Source organism: Saccoglossus kowalevskii, chromosome 13, assembly GCF_978046115.1.
Source record: "Saccoglossus kowalevskii chromosome 13, keSacKowa6.1, whole genome shotgun sequence".
In the NCBI taxonomy this organism is placed as follows: Eukaryota; Metazoa; Hemichordata; class Enteropneusta; family Harrimaniidae; genus Saccoglossus; species Saccoglossus kowalevskii.
Window position 1 is genome coordinate 9710092 of NC_140653.1, and position 27947 is coordinate 9738038.

General features: G+C 34.2%; 1 protein-coding gene across 2 annotated transcripts; it reads right to left on the reverse strand.

The window, feature by feature from the left end:
• Window positions 1-27751, reverse strand: LOC100367194 (myb-binding protein 1A-like protein). Of its 2 annotated transcripts, XM_085506897.1 has the most exons (27): window positions 27549-27751; window positions 27260-27367; window positions 25926-26009; window positions 25753-25824; window positions 25040-25150; window positions 23048-23170; window positions 22505-22597; window positions 21254-21544; window positions 19136-19350; window positions 17780-17831; window positions 17417-17539; window positions 17171-17273; window positions 15935-16068; window positions 14556-14717; window positions 13492-13695; window positions 12485-12781; window positions 11615-11772; window positions 11054-11111; window positions 9546-9662; window positions 9184-9259; window positions 7701-7750; window positions 7248-7490; window positions 6856-6924; window positions 6361-6411; window positions 2070-2234; window positions 851-981; window positions 1-257 (listed from the first exon to the last, which is right to left on the reverse strand). In XM_085506897.1, the coding sequence occupies exons 1-27, from the start codon at window positions 27732-27734 to the stop codon at window positions 161-163; spliced, it is 3573 nt and encodes a 1190-aa protein (XP_085363023.1). In that variant the 5' UTR covers window positions 27735-27751; the 3' UTR covers window positions 1-160. The 2 variants fall into 2 exon arrangements, with proteins under 2 accessions (XP_085363023.1, XP_085363024.1); XM_085506898.1 differs by lacking the exons at window positions 1-257; window positions 851-981; window positions 2070-2234; window positions 6361-6411 and having other exon boundaries at window positions 6923-6976.
• Window positions 27752-27947: the final 196 nt, after the last annotated feature.

Genomic DNA, 27947 nt, shown 5'->3' on the forward strand with positions numbered 1-27947 from the left:
TTTTTTTGGCCAATTACATATCTTTTATTAATCATTAATAATTCATTGATATTGTTCATGATTGCAGCATTCTGCATCCATCTATGGATTTGATATTGAACACAATTGTTCTTGTAACATGTTCTTGTTTAAAATTTAGTTACTCCAAAAATAAATTCTTTCATTCACTGTTGCCATTAGCAATAGCACCACCTGTTTTTGCACGATGTTTTTGTTTCTTTCGTTTCCTCTTCCTTCCTCGATGTTTGACTTCATCACTGAAAACAAGTAAAAATTAGATATCTTAAAAAATTTTATACATAGACAAATTATTTATAAAAATTTTAAAGCATTAAATGCATAATGTCAGGACCACTAAATATCAAAGTTAAATTCCACAATGCTCCTGTATCTGCAATCATTGTTGTTTTATGAAAAAATATCTAAAAAAAATGAAATTTCTCAACAGTGAAAGAGAAATTACATTAGAGGTTAGGAGATCGAAATCCACTAGAAAGTTTTTAAAATTTTGCATACACAGGCTGAAATGAGATAGTTAATGTGCATGTGACATGGCCCTAATACTAATCATGTTTGCCTATTACCACACGGTACCTATGTTCTAAGTTTGATCAAAATCTATTCAGAAGTTTTGAGATTTTGCTTTCACAGGCTGAAATGACAAATAATATGCAAATTAGCTACATAATATGCATGGGAATGTATGCACATTATCCAAAAGTATCTATGTACCAAATTTAAAAATGTTAAATGTTAAAGCTAAAAAGAAATAGCTTGGAAAAAGTATCAATGACCCAAGCAAATCTAGTAAATACCCCTCTAGTGTCAGATCTAAGAAATAACTGCTCACCTGCCAAGCATAGCTTTTTGGAGAGCAGCAACTGCTATTTTGATTTCGCTGGATTTGCTCACAAGGGTAGTCAGCGCAAGTTTTTCTAGCAGTGTTGGGAAGTCAGTCCAGGTTTCCCTGCATCTAGACTCCTGGAAAAAAAACAGATTTTACAGAAATGATAAGTACTTGCTAACCTCTCATGATACAAGCTTTTGACTGTGACTGATAACAATTATCTTTGTTATAAAAAACAGCTCTGCCAATGAATGAGTGTTATCTAAAGAATGGATTTGATGATTGTAGTACAGGATATTCAGTTTGCCAAATTATTCCCATGTATCTATGTCCCCAATGTTTGATAGAGTTAGGTTATGGTTACCGATAGGTTATAAACATTTTGGACAGAGTTGGTAACTTGAAGAGTACAAATAGTCATAATATATCACAAAATAAAAAACTGTTGAAAGATTAACTGCAAACAAAACATTCGATACTTTGTTTTTGTATTTCAAATACTATATTCTGAAAATTAACAAGCAGCCTCTTGGTTGAGATAGCTACCCTGTTAGCAATGCACATTGCAATTAAAGAACTGAAGATATCAATAGAAAATGAACAAATCTGAGAGAGGTCTACCTGATGTACTTATATGTATTATTATATCAAAGCAATCAGACTTGCAGTTTTCAACAAGATGTTGAAAATATCACTTTTCACCAAAAACAATCATCAAAATAGGAGAATTTAAGATATCACCACGAAATGAACAAATCTGTGTGGTATCAATAGCATCAGACTTGCGGTTTTTAACAAGAAGTCGAAAATATCACTTTTTACCAAAAATATTCACCAAAATTAGAAAATTGAAGATATCATCACAAAATGAACAAATCTGAGAAAGGTTCTCATGTAGTACCTATATATATATAAAATTGGACTTGCAGTTTCCAACAAGAAGTCAAAAATATTCACTAAAATTAGAGAATTAAAGATGTCATCATGAAATGAACAAATCTAAGAGAGGTCTGCCCAAGGTACATATACACTAAGTATCAAAGCATTCAGACTTGTAGTTTCCAAGAAGAAGTCGAAAAAGTAAAAAGTTGACCCGGACGACGGCAGACAATCACTAATATGATAAGCTCAACTCGACAAAGTCAACAGCGGAGCTAAAAAAAAAACGGGTCACTATATGATACCATGCATCATGGCAATAATTTGAAACACTGACACTCACCTTGTTCACAGTGTAAGTTAAATTGACAAATATTTGCATCATTCTCAATAACTCTAATAAATATTTAGGTTTAGCGTTAGATTCATCTTCTATCGTATTTATAATGATTTCTTGCACTGTGCTGCTAACGGCTGTTGAAAACTCAGCCCACGACATACTAGAGTCCTGGAAGAGACAAATATATCATACAGCTACATTTTTGTCATCAAGTGTCTAGGCGAGCATCTATGGTTTGGACTAATTCGACTAATCTATGGTTTGGACTAATTCGACTAATCTATGGTTTGGACTAATTCGACTAATCTATGGTTTGGACTAATCTATGGTTTGGACTAATTCGACTAATCTATGGTTTCGACTAATCTATGGTTTGGACTAATTCGACTAATCTATGGTTTCGACTAATCTATGGTTTGGACTAATTCGACTAATCTATGGTTTGGACTAATTCGACTAATCTATGGTTTGGACTAATTCGACTAATCTATGGTTTGGACTAATCTATGGTTTGGACTAAATCGACTAATCTATGGTTTGGACTAAATCGACTAATCTATGGTTTGGACTAAATCGACTAATCTATGGTTTGAACTAATTTGACTAATCTATGGTTTGGACTAATTCGACTAATCTATGGTTTCGACTAATCTATGGTTTGGACTAATTCGACTAATCTATGGTTTGGACTAATTCGACTAATCTATGGTTTCGACTAATTCGACTAATCTATGGTTTGGACTAATTCAACTAATCTATGGTTTGGACTAATTCGACTAATCTATGGTTTGGACTAATTCGACTAATCTATGGTTTGGACTAATTCGACTAATCTATGGTTTGGACTAATTCGACTAATCTATGGTTTGGATTAATTCGACTAATCTATGGTTTGGACTAAATCGACTAATCTATGGTTTGGACTAATCTATGGTTTGGACTAATTTGACTAATCTATGGTTTGGACTAATTTGACTAATCTATGGTTTGGACTAATTTGACTAATCTATGGTTTGGACTAATTTGACTAATCTATGGTTTGGACTAATTTGACTAATCTATGGTTTGGACTAATTTGACTAATCTATGGTTTGGACTAATTCGACTAATCTATGGTTTGGACTAATTCGACTAATCTATGGCTTGGACTAATTCGACTAATCTATGGTTTGGACTAATTCGACTAATCTATGGTTTGGACTAATTCGACTAATCTATGGTTTGGACTAATTCGACTAATCTATGGTTTGGACTAAATCGACTAATCTATGGTTTGGACTAAATCGACTAATCTATGGTTTGGACTAAATCGACTAATCTATGGTTTGGACTAAATTGACTAATCTATGGCTTGGACTAATTCGACTAATCTATGGTTTGGACTAATTCGACTAATCTATGGTTTGGACTAATTCGACTAATCTATGGTTTGGACTAATTCGACTAATCTATGGTTTGGACTAATTCGACTAATCTATGGTTTGGACTAATTCGACTAATCTATGGTTTGGACTAAATTGACTAATCTATGGTTTGGACTAAATTGACTAATCTATGGTTTGGACTAATTCGACTAATCTATGGCTTGGACTAACTTGACTAATCTATGGTTTGGACTAATTCGACTAATCTATGGCTTGGACTAATTTGACTAATCTATGGTTTGGACTAATTCGACTAATCTATGGCTTGGACTAATTTGACTAATCTATGGTTTTGACTAACTTGACTAATCTATGGCTTGGACTAACTTGACTAATCTTTGGTTTGGACTAATTCGACTAATCTATGGTTTGGACTAATTCGACTAATCTATGGTTTGGACTAATTCGACTAATCTATGGTTTGGACTAATTCGACTAATCTATGGCTTGGACTAACTTGACTAATCTTTGGTTTGGACTAATTTGACTAATCTATGGTTTGGACTAATTCGACTAATCTATGGTTTGGACTAAATTGACTAATCTATGGCTTGGACTAATTCGACTAATCTATGGTTTGGACTAATTCGACTAATCTATGGTTTCGACTAATCTATGGTTTGGACTAATTCGACTAATCTATGGTTTGGACTAATTCGACTAATCTATGGTTTGGACTAATTCGACTAATCTATGGTTTGGACTAATTCGACTAATCTATGGTTTGGACTAATTCGACTAATCTATGGTTTGGACTAATTCAACTAATCTATGGTTTGGACTAATTCGACTAATCTATGGTTTGGACTAATTCGACTAATCTATGGTTTGGACTAATTCGACTAATCTATGGTTTGGACTAAATCGACTAATCTATGGTTTGGACTAATCTATGGTTTGGACTAAATCGACTAATCTATGGTTTGGACTAAATCGACTAATCTATGGTTTGGACTAAATCGACTAATCTATGGTTTGAACTAATTTGACTAATCTATGGTTTGGACTAATTCGACTAATCTATGGTTTGGACTAATTCGACTAATCTATGGTTTCGACTAATCTATGGTTTGGACTAATTCGACTAATCTATGGTTTGGACTAATTCGACTAATCTATGGTTTGGACTAATTCGACTAATCTATGGTTTGGACTAATTCGACTAATCTATGGTTTTGACTAATTCGACTAATCTATGGTTTGGACTAATTCAACTAATCTATGGTTTGGACTAATTCGACTAATCTATGGTTTGGACTAATTCGACTAATCTATGGTTTGGATTAATTCGACTAATCTATGGTTTGGACTAAATCGACTAATCTATGGTTTGGACTAATCTATGGTTTGGACTAATTTGACTAATCTATGGTTTGGACTAATTTGACTAATCTATGGTTTGGACTAATTTGACTAATCTATGGTTTGGACTAATTTGACTAATCTATGGTTTGGACTAATTTGACTAATCTATGGTTTGGACTAATTTGACTAATCTATGGTTTGGACTAATTTGACTAATCTATGGTTTGGACTAATTCGACTAATCTATGGTTTGGACTAATTCGACTAATCTATGGCTTGGACTAATTCGACTAATCTATGGTTTGGACTAATTCGACTAATCTATGGTTTGGACTAATTCGACTAATCTATGGTTTGGACTAATTCGACTAATCTATGGTTTGGACTAAATCGACTAATCTATGGTTTGGACTAAATCGACTAATCTATGGTTTGGACTAAATCGACTAATCTATGGTTTGGACTAAATTGACTAATCTATGGCTTGGACTAATTCGACTAATCTATGGTTTGGACTAATTCGACTAATCTATGGTTTGGACTAATTCGACTAATCTATGGTTTGGACTAATTCGACTAATCTATGGTTTGGACTAAATTGACTAATCTATGGTTTGGACTAAATTGACTAATCTATGGTTTGGACTAATTCGACTAATCTATGGCTTGGACTAACTTGACTAATCTATGGTTTGGACTAATTCGACTAATCTATGGTTTGGACTAATTTGACTAATCTATGGTTTGGACTAATTCGACTAATCTATGGCTTGGACTAATTTGACTAATCTATGGTTTTGACTAACTTGACTAATCTATGGCTTGGACTAACTTGACTAATCTTTGGTTTGGACTAATTCGACTAATCTATGGTTTGGACTAATTCGACTAATCTATGGTTTGGACTAATTCGACTAATCTATGGTTTGGACTAATTTGACTAATCTATGGTTTGGACTAACTTGACTAATCTTTGGTTTGGACTAATTTGACTAATCTATGGTTTGGACTAATTCGACTAATCTATGGTTTGGACTAAATTGACTAATCTATGGCTTGGACTAATTCGACTAATCTATGGTTTGGACCAATTCGACTAATCTATGGTTTTGACTAACTTGACTAATCTATGGCTTGGACTAATTCGACTAATCTTTGGTTTGGACTAATTCAGAAGTTAACTGTTCGATCATGATGTAAAATTGATGTGATGGACACATGGCATCACCTGCTGGAAGCCTCCACAGACATAAGAAAGTTAATATGGGGGGGGGGGGTGACAGACAATGTGCCAAGAGAATTTTCATACATATGGGTACACTCTAATAAGTATATAAAACTATAAACATTATTTAATGAAGTAGTAAGTAAATGCTGTGTCAAAACAGATGATAGTGTAAGGTTTATCAGCAGAAATGCACTCCATGGTTCAAACTATGTGATGTATTATGTGTACGAGGTGAATATATGTAATATATAAGTAATTTATATAGTGACCTTGTAGTTTTGAAATAATTCCTCTTATTATGCAGGGTCGATGACAAGAAAATATACAGAATACTCACAGTGAAAGCTGACCTTGACATCAACATTGCTAACATCTTACTGGCTTGAATCTACGATAAAATAACATTATATAGTAATCACTACACAGCATGTTCTTGTTCTTGATCCTGTATTTGGTAACTCGTCAAATACGACAAATATTTTCACAGTGTGCCCTCAACTATTCATATATCACTAAGTATGTTGACATTCTCGCCCAAATTTGTCGGCACCTTTTCCCTATATTCTTCAATATTTCTAGAAATGAACCCAAATTTTGGGACCAGACAAAATTTGAGTCAATTTTCTGTATCAAAAAATTTGGCTATTTTTGTCCTAATGTTCTGAGGGAAAGTGCAGACTATAAACGGGACTATTTTGTGAATTTGTGATGAAAAGATGGAACTGGTGGTGAAATGGTTAAAAACATTACTGGCAATCTTCTATGAACACAAGAGAATCCTTATCAACGCCATACAACAATCAATTTGTATCACTGTAATTTTGTTCCATACCTTTCGATATAATTGAACTCCATCTTTAACATATTTAACCAGTAAATCAGCGAGATACCATCCCAATTCCTGAATTACACAATCAGTCACAGAATGAGTGAATAAAACTGCAATATGAAAACTAATCAAATATCATTCAATTAAATAAACAATGCTGCTCTTTATCTGCATCACCTTATTTGAGCAGTATTCTGCTCAAAACCACAGGCAGGACTGGTGTGACATTCATTTTTTTCTGATTATATCATTATCATCTTAAACAACAGGAGAAATTTTACAGATCCGATGGTTAATATTTTCATACTATATCCAAACAGAGACTCAGTAATGACGTGTTACCACAAAAAAAGTTGACAGTTTATATAAAGTAATGACACTAAATCATCACTTACTGGAAGTCTTTCAATGAGTTCAGTAAAAAGTACAGGATGGAGACGACTTTGACGTTTTGATAAAAAATCATTCAATGCATTCCTATAGAGGGCGATCACTCTCCTCACATCAAGAATACCAAGAATTTCTTTGTTGTCTCCTGTGTCTTTTGATTTGGATTGTTTGTTTTTATTTTCTCGGTGTGACCTTGTTTTTACAGGAGACGGTTCTTGTACAGCGGTGTTGCCTTTCAATACCCTCATCTGTAAATAAGATTTTCATGTTGGTGACAAATGTACAATGAAATCATCAACAAAATATAAAATGAAAGGTTTGAAATTGATGATTAATAAAATGGCACTTTCTTAATGAATTCACTGTTCTATTTTGTGGCGTGAGGGACTCAACAATACAATATGTGTGAATTAAGTGTGTTAGGATGCAAAAATGATACAACATTGCAAGATACGTACCATAAAAAGGGTACCAGCAGAAACCAATGACACAAAATGCACTGATGGAGCTGCAAGGAAACAAAATACATGCATTATCTAATATGGTATGCCACAGCAACTGTGGTCTAAACCAAAGACCATGGTATAAACTGATGACCATGGTCTAAACCAAAGACCATGGTATAAACTGATGACCATGGTCTAAACCAAAGACCATGGTATAAACTGATGACCGTGGTATAACTTGGGCCATGGTATAAACTGATAACAATGGTATAAAATGATGACAATGGTATAAACTGATGACAATGGTATAAACTGATGACCGTGGTATAACTTGGGCCATGGTATAAACTGATGACAATGGTATAAACTGATGACAATGGTATAAACTGATGACCATGGTATAAACTGATGACCATGGTATAAACTGATGACCATGGTATAAACTGATAACAATGGTATAAACTGATAACAATGGTATAAACTGATAACAATGGTATAAACTGATAACAATGGTATAAACTGATAACAATGGTATAAACTGATGACCATGGTATAAACTGATGACCATGGCATAAACTGATGACCATGGTATTAACTGATGACCATGGTATAACTTGGGCCATGGTATAAACTGATGACCATGGTATAACTTGGGCCATGGTATAAACTGATAACAATGGTATAAACTGATGACCATGGTATAAACTGATGACCATGGTATAAACTGATAACAATGGTATAAACTGATAACAATGGTATAAACTGATAACAATGGTATAAACTGATAACAATGGTATAAACTGATGACAATGGTATAAACTGATGACAATGGTATAAACTGATGACAATGGTATAAACTGATGACCATGGTATAAACTGATGACCATGGTATAAACTGATGACCATGGTATAAACTGATGACCGTGGTATAAACTGATGACCGTGGTATAAACTGATGACCGTGGTATAAACTGATGACCGTGGTATAAACTGATGACTGTGGTATAACTTGGGCCATGGTATAAACTGACAACAATGGTATAAACTGATGACCGTGGTATAACTTGGGCCATGGTATAAACTGACAACAATGGTATAAACTGATGACCATGGTATAAACTGATGACAATGGTATAAACTGATGACAATGGTATAAACTGATGACCGTGGTATAAACTGATGACCGTGGTATAAACTGATCACTGTGGTATAAACTGATCACTGTGGTATAACTTGGGCCATGGTATAAACTGACAACAATGGTATAAACTGACAACAATGGTATAAACTGATGACAATGGTATAATCTGATGACAATGGTATAATCTGATGAGTAGTATAAACTTGTGATATAAATACTGGTAATTGTTGTATAAAGTTGTAACCAAGGTACAAACTGATGACCATAGTGTAAACTGGTGCGCATGGTATAAAATATTAGTACAGAGGATATCACAGTTTGCTATCATCCTAGTGTACGCCACTAGATGCTTACCTTTATAAACTAACTGAATAAAATCTTCAATATCTTGATGTAAATCTTCACATTTTTCATGAATACTATGCGGGTACTACAAAACAGTAAACAATGAAAAGTGTTAACGATGTTTGACTTTTACAACAAATGTGATACATGGAAATTGAGATGATATATAATTATCAAATCACGATATCATGGATGACTAAAAACAGACCCCATGCTAAACAGTAAGACATTTAATAAAGGTCACAGATCTAAGTGGCATGGCATTCAGAACTTTCGTCTTGCATGTGATGCTGCTTAACAAGGTTGATAGGTTTAAAATTCATTCATACTTGGAAACAAAATTAAACCACTTTAGACTATTTAAGTTTTACCTTTCTCATTCGGCATAATTTATTTTTATAAAGTGCTGATGCTTTTTCTGCCAATACGTTTTCTTCTTTACGATTCAATGCAGGCTTGATAGTCAACAATAATGGATGGAGTAAGGACTGAAAAAAATAATATAAATGATATCTACAGTTGAAAGCATACAAGGTTATTAACAGCGTTTCAGAGAAAACAAGACGAGACTGTCACAAATTTACAGATGTAAATAACATGTTGTCTGTTCAATCACACAACTTTTCAACATCAAGAGTCCAACACATGGTTTTGCTTGAAAAAGTTTAGAAACACCAGGAAAGATAATACTAGGCCATAAAACAAAGTGGAGTGAATTATATTTAAACAAGCCATGCATAACACAGTTCCTGTTCGTTATCGAATTTAAGATTCATTAATACAAAATGGCCACTAGTCGGCCATTTTAAAAATAAAATGACGTGCATCAGGAATCGATGTCCAATGTATGTACCAAGTTTGAAGAAAATCCATCCATAAATGCCAGAAATGCTTGATATTTGATGATGTTTTAGCACAAAAACGGCCACCATTCAGCCATTTTGAATGTATCTGTATATCTATGACATGATTTATAATGAATATTTTATATTTGAACATAATCAGTCTAAGCAAGTCAGAGATATGGCACTAGAACCACATTCATTAAAACAAAATGGCTGCCAGTCGGCAATTTTGAATCTTACATGTATCTGAAAAACAAAATGATGTGCATAAAGGTCCTATAATGTCCAACGTATATACAAGGTTTGAACAAAATCCATCTATAAACAGCTAGGAAATGCTTGATTTTGATGATTTTTTAGCACAAAAATTGCCACCATTGGTAATTTTTAATAGGATCGTCAAACCAATATATCTGTATATCTATGAGATGATCTATAATGAATATTTAAAATTTGAACATAATCAGTCAAAGCAAGTCAGAGATATTGCACTAGAACCACATTCATAAAAACAAAATGGCCGCCAGTCGGCCATTTTTAATCTTATCCGAAAAACAAAATGATGTGCATCAAGGTCCTATAATGTCTAACGTATATACCAATTTTGAACAAAATCCATCAGTAAACAGCCGGGAAATGCTTGATTTTAATTATTTTTTAGCACAAAAATGGCCTCCATTCGGCCATCTTGAATCAGATTGATGTGCATATGAATAATATCATGTATGATGTGTGAAGTTTGATTGTGATTGGTCCAGGCATTTCTAAGATACGGGTCTGGACGCACGCACGGAGGTCCGAACAGGGACTAATAATGAGTGAAATAAGGTATGGATTACAAACTCGGCATGTGTAGTTTGCTATTTACGTTTAATGTGAATGTCGGCTGTCAAACTCCTCCCATGATGCAATTGGTGAAACAATGAAAACCTTAGTATTCAAGATAGTGATAACTGAAGAAAGCGACACTGATTATTTCAATCGCAGCGAGTGACCTCCTCAATCAAGAAAAGAAGAGAGAACTAAATACATACCAGTACTAAGGGATTGGCAGGTTGTCTTTTAATAAAAATATCCAGTAAATCCAATACTCTAGAAAGAAAATTACAGATTTGTATGTCACAATGAAATGATTGCATTCACATACTGCCTTTGTCAATCATACAAGTGAATTGACAAGCACAGAATATCCATGTTATACAGTTTTTCTTGTCCCGTACAAATACTGGTACACAAACCACAGTATGCTTTATAAACACCAGACACTCAATCAGCGAATAGACTCTGAAGGTAAATGGGAGGCGAGATTTCGCTGAGAGGAAGACGCCATGAATCCTGTTTTTGCCCTTCAAATATTGTTCAATTCTCTCCTGTCCTCACGTCTACTGATCCAATTACCATGGTTACATTAGTCAGGAGAACAGTGAATGCAATAACAAAGAATGAAACACTATTTGAGAGAAAATAACATAATTTGCGCCTCTCTCACTCATAGCAGGATCTCGACAGCCATTTTACGTCCAAAGCCTTTTCACAGCAATGCAGCACTGCGATACATGTGCGAGCATGAACAGACATGAACTTCATAGAAATACCTGAGTTTAAAATGAATCATCATTTTCTTTGCCTGTATCTTTTCTTTCTTCATGTTTTTTGCTTTCAGTTTCTCTTTGAATGCTTCTGCGAGGGCGTCATCTAATTTGAACATCTGACTATCACTCATATCACTATTTTCACTGCCAGAATCACTATCCTTGAGGTGGGAAACAATCAGGAAAACAATAACATGAAACGACTGCTGCTTATTCTGCTACAAATACAATGTACACCATTATATCGTAACATGAATGTGGGGGTTAATCCTGGTCATAGGGTCGTAATTTTTGTTAAAGGAATACAGCAAACAGTTTTAATTTTGCAGGAGACTTATTTTACAAGATAAATCTGGAAATGTTGTCACAGTGAAATTTAACTTTGTTTCAGATATACACCAATTTTGGCAAATCTTTTCTCACAAGATCCATTAAATCATAAAAATCTGGAAAATTCTTAGCAGTTCACAATACTAGTTTACATAAGATAGTAACACCACAGTGGTCTGTCATGATTAATAGTAGTAGTCAAGACTAGAATAACTGCACAACATTTTAAATACAATATTGAATTCATAAGTGGGATTGAAAATATAAATCCTTGATATTGTAAATTGCATTTTTCATTGTATATTTGTATAAATTATTATATTTGGGTAGTTTATCTGAATTCAAATTTGCACAACTGAGAATGTTACCTGAGCGTACATGCAATGTATTATGGGAGAGAGCTATAAAGGTAAATTCACTATGAGTATGATTGAATGGAGAGCATGAGTAAGCGCCATCAATTCTAGAGAAGCAAAATGTTAAAACTGAGGTAGTTAAGCAAACTCGAAAACAAGTTTGCTAAGATCTGCAAGGTAAACTCACTTCATCTGGCCTGATAGCTGCATCACCCAATACTGCCATTAATTTAGAACGTAATTCTTCATCTACTTCCCCAACAGGTTCCTCCTCCTCTTCTTCCTCCTCATCCTCCTCTTCTTCTTCCTCTTCTTTTTCCTCGTCAGACTCCTCTTCTCCTTTACTTCCTTCCTCTTCATCACCCACGTCACCATGGTTACCATTAGTTTGTTCTTCTACATCATCCACATCTTCTTCCTCTTCAGAATCTCTCTTAATTTGAAGATTGCTTTCTGAATCACTAGATTTCTTTGGATCTAACACCTAGACAAAGATCACACAATGGAAATTATTTACAGAGCTGCTACATGTATACATGATGTGTAAGCTAAATCAAGTATGAGACACTGGTCAGAAAATGTTGTGAACATGACAATCGACAATGTATCAATCATGACCAAATAAGGAAATTTGAAACCAGGTCCAAGTTTTTATAATAATAATTTTCTATTTTCTATTAATTTTAATGGCACATTAGTCTGGAACCATTTAGAGTGCCCTTCCCAGTGCACTTAAGAATGGCCAAGTGAATACAGACGGCACAGAATTCTGTGTCATAACTGATTTTCTGTCTCCATGACTTTAATACATTACCATGGAAACTTGCATGCACAGAATGACCCATATATAAGGCCCACCCAAAGCCTTTTAGACTGATTTATTAGTCTATTATTTGTAGATTATTAATGATAATAGACAGCATCTAGTCCAATGGCACATGTACAACAATAATAATCCTATATTCAAAAATATTTTAATGGTAGGCAAACACCTGTAATTAACCACGGTTCCACCAAAGTTATATCTATTAGTGAATGAATCTGAACAATCTTCTCCAAATTGTATACATGGCATACCATACTTGTAGATGTAACACAGTGTCTATTAGGCTGTCGTGATTGGTTTCAAACGAAGTACAGGATTAGTTCAATCAGCATTAATACAAAGCAGAGCAACATAAAAACATTACTTACATCAAGTAGTAACTGCAATGCTTCCTTCGTCATATGCGGACAAATTATTTTGAAGACATTATCCACCACAATTCGTATGAGATGAGACGACTGTGATAATAAACTCAACAAAATCTCTGTTACAACTTCAATCCATTCTGGTTCGTCTTTTTTTCTGACTGATCTCCTTTTCTGTAGCGCTTTTTTCTCACAGTCATGCAACTCCTGTAATAATGTAATATATTCCAGTTTACAGGAATGAACTACCAGTTAATAATGATACAGTAGTGTAGTACATCAATAATCAACAGAAAATGTCTGATACAATGTTTGCCCAGGACCATATGAATTAGTGTGCCCTCAAACAAGACTTGTTTTTAAGGAATCTCGAGACAAAATGGAATCCCCAAAATGAATATGAGTCAGCTCAGTGACTGCCATACTCAAGAATAAACAAATATTGTACAGAGCTTTAAAGAGCTTCTGCAACACAAACTAAACTCTTGTGAATTTCCTTTGTTTATAAAATGTCATTTAACCAAATTACAAATTCATCAACATCATCAAGATGTTTACTTATATCAATGTATAAATTTGTGAAGCATAACTGACTGCACTACAAATCTCTGTACCCCATATCTGTTAGAGATATATGTTATCATATTTTCTCTATATAAATAGTCAGGTTAAACAACAAGAATGATACCTACCATCAACCACAATGCCAGTAAAAACTAATTTTTGTAACATTACATTTTATTAAATTAATCTTTTTGAACAGACTTTTTTTCTGCAACTACTTTTTTAAATCTGGACCAAATTCACATAAGAATGGTTTCATATTCTGATCTTTATATTTTCAAAACTAAAGCCATGATTATTTCTCAATATTTCAGCATTTCTGGTTGATTCAGTAGCAAAGATACCAACATTTCAGTTCATTTTTAGGGGTTGAAATGTTCTGGCATGTTAGTATTTGTTATTCAAGTGAAACAAACATGTTTAAACTCTGAAACTAACCAGCAGATATAATAATAGTTAGCATTCATAATAAATTACAGTAATGAAGTGCAATGCCCTTTTACCTGTACAATATCCATGGCCTGGGTAGAATCAGTAAATAACTGCAAACCAATGTGTAAATACAATAACTGGAAAGCATATGCCTCAGACAATTTCTTGTCTTTTGATGTTTTCTTGTGTAGTTTCTGCACAGCGGTTATGATACCATCCCAGCATTCCCTCACCTGCAATGACACAATAACAATGATGGACTGACTGACAGAAAGCAAATGCACACACAAACATAGAGGGCGCTATTGCTTACATGGACACAGATTCAGAGATGTTGAGTTTAGATGTAGCCTGACAAGTTGGCGTAGGTGGCGCCCTGGACTGCTGCGATCGCAGTCCAGGGCGTCACCTACGCCAACTTGTCAGGCTAGTTTAGATGCTGATTCATTTTTTTTTTAATACAGCGAGAATTTGAATTCTTCAGCATCAAGGCAAATTGATCATTTGTTAATAAATAAAATACATTTTAAATTCACATACTTTAAACAATAATTTTGATGTTACATTTAGCGCAGGTACCGGTAATTTATTTATTTTTCTATAATTTCTTCATTAATTTTAGACCAAATTGGCATAACTTCTGATTTTCTACTCAAAAAATGTTATTAATTTGCAACAGATGACTTTACTTTGGTCTTCAAACACTGAGTTAATTAGCACAAATATAATTAACAATATAAATTTGTTAATACAGTAGTATGTCTATCCATAGTTGGATGATGACATTGTCACATCAAATTATAAGTGCACAGAGTTGACGTCTATTCAAATGCACTATGATATTGGGTGACATTTTTTTGTTTTAACAACACATGACAGGCAATGTGAATTCTTCAATCACATCATACAGCACTGTGAAATCTGTGTTAGATGACTTCTATTAAAATGGTATATTCCAATAGAGCGATGTAGCTTCTATTAGAATATAAGAGAAATAGCAAATTTGTAGTTCTCAATTGTTCAGAAAGGAGGTGTGCGACTTCTATTAGGGATGCGGCTTCTAATTTTACAGTAAAAGTTTAATAAATCAAATCCTAAGTAAAGCTGGCAAAACTGAACACTGCTTCAGGTCGCTCCTTCAGTGATATCAACCATGTTCAGTACATGTACAGAAAACTGAACAATTCTGTAAATTGTTCAGTCCGTTTAGTTGTTAGAATAAGGAGTACCGGTATGTCAAAACAAAATACCACTGTAAAATCTGTTCAGTGTTTTTATTGTTTGGTTTAGATACTATATTAAAATATTACAAGAATTCTCTCACCAGAGCAATACTTCTCCAACACATTACCTGCTGAAAGTCACCATGGACAGAGTCAAAATGACTGGTATACAATGGTATCAGCAGGACATGTGCTAATAAGTAAAATATTAGAGTGACACCACGTACCTCTGTACTAAATGGTTCCACCTGGTCTACATGTTCATTGGTTAATAACTGCTCTACAAACATGACAACTCGGTAGACGTAGAATTCACAGTCATTCATCATTCCCAGGAGTCGAGGATAACTACCTTCAGCATCTGTCAACAGGATTAAACATAAAATTCAAGATGGTAATACCACAATACTGTGTAAAAATATCATGTATCTCCCAAATGAGAGGATGGATTTGACACGGTATGCACCAAGACAGTACAATAATTGCAGCAATCCACAGTACGGTAAATACGATTACCAGTATTCATTAAGCTATGATCAAAGACTAAGTTTTAAATTAGGTAGTGGCATTTTGAAGGGGTGGGCGCTTTGCCGAATGTCACCCTGAATATAAAAATTGCGCCAAAGTGGGAAGGGGGCACTTGACCCCCGGGTATGGGCGCTAACACAGTCGAGTATGGTACCATCACTATATTACATGTACATTCATGAATATTTCGTGGTATTCTTGTAATAACCTCATACTGTAAATGCATTAATTATTCACAGGTTTTTTTTAATTTCGCTATTTTTGCTGATGAGGTAAAATCCAGTAAATTTAATTTACATGAACATGTAAAATAACAATAAAACTCATTGTCAAAACATCGAAAAAGTGAAATTAAATGTCAGTGAGAACAAATGGTTTTACATTATTAAATATTTATGGAGTGGATATGGCTTTTGTGGTTCAAAGTCATATAACTGAAAAACACAAGATTGCAAAAGTGCATCGGCTGTATGACCAAGGACAAGAAAATCTGTATCCATGTCGACTTTATGAAGGTTTTATCATCTAAATAAACTGTTTGAGTTTCGAAATAATTTAATAGCATTAGTTTCACACATGATTAATTATTTACAAACACATTTGATTCAAAGTTATTTTCATGCAAAAAACTTCCCTGTGATTCACAACAATCACACAAAAGTCACAGCAAAGTAATGAAGTCCACATATAATACATTTTGTGTACAACATTCTATAGTAATGTCAGTTCTATTGATTTGACCAACTGGTATTTCATATATTTTAGTTGTAAGTCTTATTTTTGTTGGTTAAACTAACAATCACAGTGCAGTGTTAAATTTGATTGCTCACACAACTACCGGCAAAAAATTATAAAATGAGTGTGGTATTATCAGACGGCTCTCCAATATACGGCACCATGCAGGAAGAGATACAAGATAATAAATGTAAACATACCTGAAGATGATATATTGGATAAACAGTTTAACGCACTGAAGAAATATTGACAACAAAGTTTCTTGATTGGTTCTGATACAGCGTCTTCAAGAACGGCATTGCACTGTGAAGTAAATAGCGTTTTCATTACACAAAATTAGTTAGATTTTCCTAATATCATTTCTATTTTAGAATGAAATCTGAATTAATCTGTTGTTAGAGGGATAAAATATAGGTGCAAATATGATTTCTTCTCAGAGGACTTACCTCAGGTATTGTTTTGTCAGCTTTAGTAACCGTAAAGAACGCATGAGTAAGGAGAAACTTTGTACAATCTAACAACCATGTGGCATCTCTTGGCAGATTGTAATTACGTACTAAAGATAACAACTGAATGAAAAAAATGAGAAAATATTGAACTGTATTCAAGAGTTGATAAAGATAAGGGCAGGAAAGTGTCATTATAATGATTGGTAGAAAACCATTGACAATGTCATGGAAATTCCACAACATAACTTGTGTGTCTCACAAAAATGTTTTCTCTATAATATTTGGGAAAATAAAAATATGGTGACTAGAAACAACATAATTTTTGGATACAATATTTGTGTCACATGGTACAAAACTTACTTGGTTACAAACCCACTTCCTGTCAGCTTCAATTCCAGATAATCTTCCTTTACTATATAACAGTAATAAGAAAATAATTATTACCATAGTTATGATTACACAAATATATTAATATCTGACATGAGATATGAAAACAGGAATGTATGCCTAGTATGTATGTAGAGTTCCACCTAATAAAACTCACTCCACTAATGTCTAGATAGAATGCTAGTAATATCTCAATATGTAGCCTAGAATATATGTGGTGTTCCACCTAATAAAACTCACTCAACTAATGTCTAGATAGAATGCTAGTAATATCTTTATATAGCCTGGAATCTATGCAGTGTTCCACTTAATAAACCTTACCCCATTAGAGCCTAGCTACAATGCTAGTAATATCTCAATATGTAGCCTAGAATATATGTGGTGTTCCACCTAATAAAACTCACTCAACTAATGTCTAGATAGAATGCTAGTAATATCTTTATATAGCCTGGAATCTATGCAGTGTTCCACTTAATAAATCTTACCCCATTAGAGCCTAGCTACAATGCTAGTAATAACTCAATATGTAGCCTAGAATATATGTGGTGTTCCACCTAATAAAACTCACTCAACTAATGTCTAGATAGAATGCTAGTAATATCTTTATATAGCCTGGAATCTATGCATTGTTCCACTTAATAAATCTTACCCCATTAGAGCCTAGCTACAATGCTAGTAATATCTCAATATGTAGCCTAGAATATATGTGGTGTTCCACCTAATAAAACTCACTCAACTAATGTCTAGATAGAATGCTAGTAATATCTTTATATAGCCTGGAATCTATGCAGTGTTCCACTTAATAAATCTTACCCCATTAGAGCCTAGCTACCATGCTAGTAATATCTCAATATGTAGCCTAGAATATATGTGGTGTTCCACCTAATAAAACTCACTCAACTAATGTCTAGATAGAATGCTAGTAATATCTTTATATAGCCTGGAATCTATGCAGTATGCCACTTAATAAACCTTACCCCATTAGAGCCTAGCTACCATGCTAGTAATATCTCAATATGTAGCCTAGAATATATGTGGTGTTCCACCTAATAAAACTCACTCAACTAATGTCTAGATAGAATGCTAGTAATATCTTTATATAGCCTGGAATCTATGCAGTGTTCCACTTAATAAACCTTACCCCATTAGAGCCTAGCTACAATGCTAGTAATATCTCAATATGCAGCCTAGAATATATGTGGAGTTCTAACTACCGGAATAAACCTCACTCAGCTCATTTAATGCAATTTAGTTAACTATCGATACATACAATGTATGTAATGCTAAAGTTTATATTGAAAAGATCTGTCACTATTCCATTAATCTTACCCTGTTTGAGGAGCTCCTTTTATAAAAATTAGTTTCAACCAATCGATATAAAGTTTCACAGCTTGCAAGTTGAATCCATTTACAATAGCTGCAATTGTTTTGGTCTTGGTTATTTCGTCCATGTGAATACTACCTGTAGTTAGTAAGGACGACAAGACAGCGAATTGTTTTTTTCCACTCTCCATTTCTTTAACTTGATGCGACAATTTTGTGATCTGAAAAAACAAATAATTATTTGAAATCATAATATAATACCATATAGTTGCATATTCAGTGTTCTCCACAATCCAAAATAGCTGGTGAGCGGCCTTATTAGCATAAATTTGCATATAATTTACATACAACATTTTAGTATTTATGTCGTGAACTGCAATACACACTAAGTTATTTACTTTTTTTTTAATTTAATTGAAACATGTTACAATCTTTTGAAATACAAACAGATTGGTCAATATCAATATTTACGAAAATTTGAAATTGGTGATCTATACATTCTCAAATTATTCTGCGTTCATGAAATGCAATTCGAGTAACGAAGAGCAAGTAAAAAACATAGTTGAGTTATAATGTAGAAAATATACAAGGTGACTTGTCCCCAAAGCCAAAACGACCGATTTGTCAAAATAAAACCCATAACATTTTTATTTGTGGCATCAGTACTCACCTGTGCCGACGGATGATACATTTACGCATGTACGGTCACGACACGTTGCGTTGCGTTTTCACATGTTGTTTTGAATTCAAGAAAAAATGCTAGCAATCTGCTATGCTCTTGAAAGATTCGACATAAAAAATCGATAAATTGAAAAAAGTATGTGGAAAAGATAACTAAAATATGTATTCAATTGCCAATTACAAATACTCGCGGGTAAACTAATCCGGCAGCCATGTTTGGTGTTTTTTACCGCTTTCCGAATTCAGTACATGAACACCTAGAATGCGCTGTTCCCCTATGCAACTTAGATACTAAATCGTTATAGCGCCAACAGCGGTGGGTGGCCGACGGTCGTTGAATGGGGTGGACCAAAAGGTCATCAGTTTGCCTTCTCCATGCTATTTTCACTATAAAAATCAACGTTGTAAATACGGCTAGAATTTTAATGTTTGTTCGAGTTTACATGCAATCACTTGTTTATTTTCTGTGCATATACAATTCGTTCGTATTTACTTCCTTCTTTCGTGATCGGAAAACGATTATTAAAAATACAGCTGTAAATTGAAATCAATGTAGTTGCGTATTGTGAGCAATAAGTAGCAACAATGTCGGGCGACAATGAATTCAGGCGATTGACACATTGCCATGAATACACTTGATAACTGCTTGCACACTTCCAGTGGTTATTGTTTATGTCTGGACACTTGAAACAATAGCAAAATAAAGGGTTGGGCAATTACTCTTTTGTTTAGGCTTTGGAAGAACAATGCAAGCTTTTTACAAATAATTTCAGCTGAATGTACGTTGGTAGGCGGGTGTTGAGAGTAACTAGGCGAACGTAAAACTTGATGGCGGGCCGCCAACGTAAAACCCCTTGTTGAGAACACTGATATTGGTTAGTCTTAGTTGTGTTCAAGAATGGGAATGCCTACATTTAGTATGGACTAAGGAATAGCCAAACTTGAAAAGAATATAAAAATCTCCAATCCTTTTAACGTTATAAATTTCAGCTTCATAACAATGCAAATTCAGAAAGTGTAAGTTGCTGAACAGTAGTACATTTACAGTGTCTCATCAACACTTCAATCAATTTCTCTGGAAGTGCTAAGGATGCTTGTCAAGGTGGGAACATAACAAAATGAATAGTGATGAATAGAAAATGAAATCTTTCAAATGGACAACAAATTCAATGGTATCTTGTTGCAATGTTTCATCTCAGCGGACGCTTAAGCCAAAGCTGACCATCCAACAACAATTCGTTAATCCATACTAAGAATCTAGACTGCACTTGGATCAGATTTAGCTTGTACTAGTTATTCATGCGTGTTTTCTTAATACAGACTAAGGTCTAAGTTACCCAGCTAAGTTACTGTGTGTGAACGTGACTATTGGTTTTATATACATCTAAGAGAGCAAATAGCATAACGGTAATATATGTACAGTGGTAGAACTACCAGACTTACCAACTCCTTCGCTGCCTCGTGTAGAAAAGTTTGTTTGTTTACTAAACTATTCATAATACATCGCACCAAATCATGACTGAATATCCCAGACATGTCGTTGGCATCCACCAGAGTGACGGTCAGCTCCAGCAATTTAAAACTCAGATATTTTCTCTCGTAAGTGGAATTGCACAAAACTTTGTCAACAACATGATCCCAAAATATGATCAGTTTGTCGGAGTCTTCAGAGTATAGCATAAGCAGCTCCCTGCACACACTGTGTATGTTTGGATGAGAATTGATGGTTGATTCCTGTAAAAGGAGATAACATTATTGGTAACAATTTTGGTAATTTGTCACACCAAATTTCCATGCTTACAAGTACATTTTGCAGTTTTTTATGTATTTTTTTATGTATTTTTTTATGTATTTTTTAGTAATTTTTTGGTTAATTTTGGACCAAATGGACATAATTCTTACAGGGATAATTCAAAGTTACGTAAAAAAAAAATGTAAATAAAATTATGCATATGTATTTTGTGAAAGGTGACCAAAGTAGACTTTGATGCTTAGATGATAAAATTGAAGATCCAGACCTGACAAGTTCACAACATTATTATGGACTGGTGGCTACTGGTGTCAGAACCAATGTACTGTTAAAATATTATTCAGATCCTGGATTTCAATTTGTATACAAAGCTGTAACTGATTTATTAAACTAAACATTTTAACATGATGATTATACCATGGTTCTAGGAGTAAAAAGGACAGATGGATGATGCCATTTTGGATGATCAGAAATGTATGGAGTATTTTATTTTGTTATCGTATGCAAGCATGTTTATCTGTCCAATATGATTTTGATGTTAGTTTATAGTCAAGATTTAATTCTCATCTAAAAATTGATGAGAAGACATGTTTTCAAAAAGACTGTCAATCACTGTTTATTCAACTATTCCATTTATTTGGTTAGCAAATGATGAGGAGGTCATTCAAATTGTGTTTCCCAGAATGCACTAGTGCAATCCTGGGGATTGTGGCTCAGTACTTTAATACACTATACATGGTTGTATATTCAGCCCTCAGTAACCCCCTCTCTCCTCTTTTGAGAATAATGTTTAGCATTCCTTTCATTGGTTAATCAAAACCACACACTATATCCATAACTATTATCACCAAGGCAACTAACATTAATCATGGTCCTCAAATTCTAAACTTAGAGCAGGCAGAAAAAAACTCATCCTATGTGTTTTGAAAAGAAACAAAACTTACTTCTAAAACATGTGCAATGTGATTAAGATTTTCTTCATGTGTGATATCTTTCCGTGACCAATGTGACTTCAAAAACTTTGACTTCACGGCATGCTGAAATAAGGTAAAACAAACAGTACTTATTAATCACTACTGTAGTGGAGGTAATTACTTTCTACTATAAGAGAGCTTGAAGAAAATTCAAGCAATTATATTTCCCTTAAAATGTTTAACTCAAAATAATCATGTACACGATAGCGTACGGTGCTGTGTCATTGTTTTTAAATGAACAAGATACAATGATATTTGACACGCATATTTGAAAGGTTTCTGTGGTTGCGACAAAAATACCTGGAGATGCTCAGTGTTAGCATTTCACTATTTTGATCATGCTAATGAACTTGGCAGGGAAACAATGACTTCTATTGTTATTTTCCATGTTTGTGTAGATTTAATTTAGTGAATTTTACTTATCAGCGAAATTATGAAAAACCAACAAATAATTCATGCATTTACTGATTCATTATGGTTGCTATGGTGTCATTACACAATATATAAACTTACGGGAAATGATTTACGACAAATAAGAAGTAACTGTAATCTTCCAGGTGTACATTTTTCCCAACCTTTCTGTAACTCTTCCTTTATCACTGGCCATGCATACTTCTGGAAATCTTCAACTTGACACTAAAAAAAAAAAAATGATCATATATTACCGTACTTATCCGGTAAGAGCCCATGTCGGGGCAAACGCCCACCCACCCACCCACTTTTGACACAATAAAGAAGTTGAGGTCATATCGGGGCACATGTCCAGGGGGTCTTTTTCTACAAAAAAATAACAAAAAACTATTTTCTATTCGTTGACTGTGGTTGTATTAACAGTTGACTTTCCTGCAGTCTGTTGTGATGCTTATAAACATTCTTTAAATATAATTGTTAATTGCGTAAAACAAGGGGTGAATGCGAAATAACTGTGACAGCAAAATAGGTATTTCGCTTTCTGCCTTCAGGGCAGCACGTTCACCGCTGATTTACATTTATTTTGCAAGATTTTTTTTCAGAATCATAACAGTTGGCAAGTCTATAAAAATATATATTACAAAGCAGAAACGGTAGTTCTCTTTTTGAAATATGACGTGGCCCTAAAAAGGGCCGCCCGTTTGGTTTGTGCTTCCCTAGAAACGATTCAAGCAAATCGTATAAGGAGAGCTGCTAAGCAAGTGTCGCACTCGTTTGGCTTTAGCGTCGTCGACAATGAAACCAATGTTACTACATTATAGCAACCCGTACCTGGGAGAGTGGTTGAAATCACATTTTTTTGGCTTAATAAAATATTTGGTAGCAGCTTGCGAATCCATAACTGGGGCCAGCTAGTTTTCAATGTCATGCCGAAGACGTGATGTCATTCTTAACCAATCAGTAAAGCTGATGCACAAAGGTCAAAGATGATTGCCAGACTGTAAACAAAAGCATCGTGTGCCATCGCAGCAGAGCGACCCCATTTTTCTTGTCTCTTTATTGTGATTAGACATGAATGAAAAGTGCCAAGCTGACAGACTGCGAAATCCGTGGATTAAAAGTGCTATGTCCAAATTGTGTGGGACAATATCGACGAACTTCAGGAAGAAGTTGTAGGGATTTTGTTCGACGGTTACAGTGACGCCGACTTGGACTTTGAGGGTTTTGAGTTTGACGAAGATGGAGCGAAGATGGCAATAAACGTACACATAAAGATCTGAGAAGTTTTTTCAAACAGCTATGAATTTTTTATAATTTTTACTGGGTGAATTTGTAAATTATTATTGATCTTGTATGACAGTTGATTCGTAATTTGTCGAGACTGGAAATCATTTTACGCAGTTTAACCCCTGACATTTTAATTCATTTTGAGTTCATGCATATTGGGCGTGTTTGTCGGCGGGAAAATCCTAATTCAAATGATTCCTCACTGTCGATTTTTACTATTTCTGGTTTATTTGTCACATAATAAGCAATAAATTAGTTTTGTTTTACTTCTAATGCTGCATATTGTTCATTTATTTCTGTTGCATGTTTCCATTTGCCGTTCTATTCCCTGCCGCAGTTCGATCTGCGTGTTGTCAATTTTCGCGAATTTTTTTTTTTTGCCCGGGATATCCTGGCAAACGCCCACCCCTATTTTTGGCAATTTTCCATGTTCAGAACCCTGAGCTTATACCCGGGTAAATACGGTAAATATCAATCCTATTAAATATGAAATCATAATAAATGCTAATCATTGTATCAGCAATTAAAATTATATATAAATACATTCAAGTTCAATATTGAAGACCTGGTTTTGATTTCATTACCTCCAATGCACTCTGCATTAATAGTTGTACATGTACAAACATTCATTCTAAACTGCATGGTACACATGTCAATCACCTCATCCATGCTAATTGAGGGGGGGGTAAAGCACAACAAACAAATTGTGAAAGGATATCAGGACCAAATACAGTAATGAGGATGCGCATAACTGCATTCAGAGTCATAATTAAAGAGAACTGATCAGACAGAAGTTATACTACATACCTGTTTAATAATGTCAATCATTGCCTGCGTACAGACATCATTCAAATACGGTTTGATATGACTCAATCTATACAACTCTGTTATAAGTTTTTCTAAATACTGGTCTGGTGCCTACGAAATAATGAGAATACAATAACAGATAAATGAATGTAACAAAGAAAAAGTAAATTCAAACATTTCTGATTCTTTATAACACTGCAATGCAGAGAAGTACTGGACATTATATAAATATATATCATGCAAGTTACAGTTGTAGATCATTCTTTGTTGTCTTGATTTTAAGTTTGATGTTTTAATGACATAAAACATCCCTGTATATTTATTCATTGGCTGAGAATAATTAAAATATGTGCATGAAAAAAATTGTAAACTCTTCATTTATGGAGAGGCTGGGTGAATACCGTACATTGTGTATCGGTACATATTTCATACACAAACTACCGGGTAATGTAAAATACCGAGCTAGAATAAATTTTCTGTAAAAAGACATTTTGGTCGTTTTGTATGAAGTTTATTGTTGATCAGTAAAATGTAAAATATAGAGAATGGATATTTTCACTGAATTATATTATCCCTTCAACGAAAATAGCAAAAATAAAATCCAAGTGAAAATAAAGCACTTTACAAGACTGTAAGGTGTGTTATTCACACAAAAATTACTTAAAGTAAAATATAAGTTTTTTTTGAGGAAAATATACAAGATCCATTGTCACCTGAAACACTCTTCCTGACTGGACAATTGCGAGGAATGCGAAAAGTTGACCAAACGCACAACATCGTTCATCCTATGAAAAATGAAGAACATTACATGAAGAAAATTAAATCATAAAGGATTTGTAATTTAGTGTTGAAATAAACTATTATACATGTAGCTATGAAGTCTTACCTGTTTTCTTCCTTTAATTTCAAGGTGTTCTTCAATTAGATCAAGAATATCTTCCACTTTCACTTCACTGTTACTCTGTAGAATCTAGAGAACAATAACGGTTAATCAGTTGAGTACATAAGATCAGCTCAAAAACTCATTTATTTATTTAGTTAGTTACTAGTTAGATTAGAGATTGATTCAAATAGCCACAGTCCCTCTATCACTGTGAAATAGCAGAGTTTTACTGCTGTTGATTTATTTGTTGTGTCTCAGCTTTCTGCAATCCAGTGTATCCTTTTCAGTCATTACTATACACTGACATATGTTGTTGGTGAGTTGTGGCTGCTCGCAAAACAAGCTTTTTAGATGGTACCGGATTCTGGCTTAAATTCACCCATCCGAAAAATTTCCCTGGCGGTTTCACAGCTGGTGGGCCCTTATTTGGGGTTCAAAATTTCCAAAAATGATCATTAAATATTTTTTGAGGGCTTGCAAAATTGCATTGCAAAATCCACTTATGCCAATTTTCAACACCGGCAGTTGGACCACCCAAAATGCAAGAAACCACAACGTATCCCAGAAGCTAATCTAAAATGTTATACATTTTTTTCTTGCTGGATTAAAAAGTAGACCAAGCATCTTTCTCAACAACAAAAATCACATTAATAAACCTTGTGCACCAAATACAATTATTTTGTTTCATTTTATTAGTAACGAAAGTATATTCTAAAAGAAGTTTAAAATAAAAACGAACCCAATTGCATTGTTTAGTTGCAAATGATCACGGTAGCGCAATCCGAGCATGCTGCGTTTCACAATTGTTGATTATTACCTAGTAATGATTATAATAACGTGCAAAAAATAAATTCGTTGAATTGTTATGAAATGCAAATAAATTTCAACTTATTTCATCATAAGCGAATGATTCCGATCACATTTCAGGCTCATGGACGACACAACTTTGTTTGTTAAAATTGTGCAAGGCATGACAACTCATGCATGGAACAATATTTTCTGATCATGGAATGACAACAGTTTAACTCTGAGCATTGTTAATAACACCATCACAAATCACACTCAACTCATGCATGTCTGCAGTTCACACGTTTCAAATTTTTTTTATTTAGTAAATCACCACAAACAGACATTACCCGCTACATAATATGCTTTTGTTGTATTTCATGTAGTTTTTCTGTACTATTGTCATTCGAACTTCCAGTCATAAACAATGTCATGTCAAGTTATCAGTTTGTTTTTGCATTTGGGCAATTGTAGTTATTATTAATTACTATACAGCCAGCTATCACACTGTGAAGTACAGCAAAACATAGATTATAGTACAATCATCTAACCTCAGATAATGCCATTGCGTAACCTTGCCTAGCGCCTTTCCTTGACGAGGCCAGTCCTTTAACCAGTCTTGACAAAGTGTAAGATAGTTCTTTACAATAATCATCATTCTAAAAAACGAACAAGTATTACAAAGAAAGAATTACATGCATTTTCTGTGAGTTCGAAGTTTGTACGGACAATTACGAGCCTGTCCGAATCAAGTTATTTTGAAAGTTGCTCGTGTTTGCCAACATTAAAGTGAATCGTTGCTCTCTCTCTGCCCAGTGGCCACACATTAACATATCTAACCTGTGTTTCATTCTTTCGTGTTGTATGTTCCTTCTGTTTCTTCACAATAATCTCAACAAGCTTCTGTGCTCCGGCTACCCTCTTGCCGTCCTTCGGTGACGCAAGTTCCCAAAATGTATCCAGCAGCTGACGATCCTGTAAACTCGGACCGGAATCACCAGCAACGTGCTCACCATGAACAGCCATTTTGAGTTTTGAACTCCCTAAGCCAACAGAGAAAGATCCTCACTACGTTGATTTTCCAAAAAAATAACTAAAACTGAAGCAGAATATGTAAGATAAACTTTGAACAGTGCTATATTTAAGCTAGAAAGACTTCGGTACGTTTATCTGGATATAAAATGAACTGAATAAAAGGTAATATAATTGACACTTTTATTCCGAAGTTAAGCGGCTTTG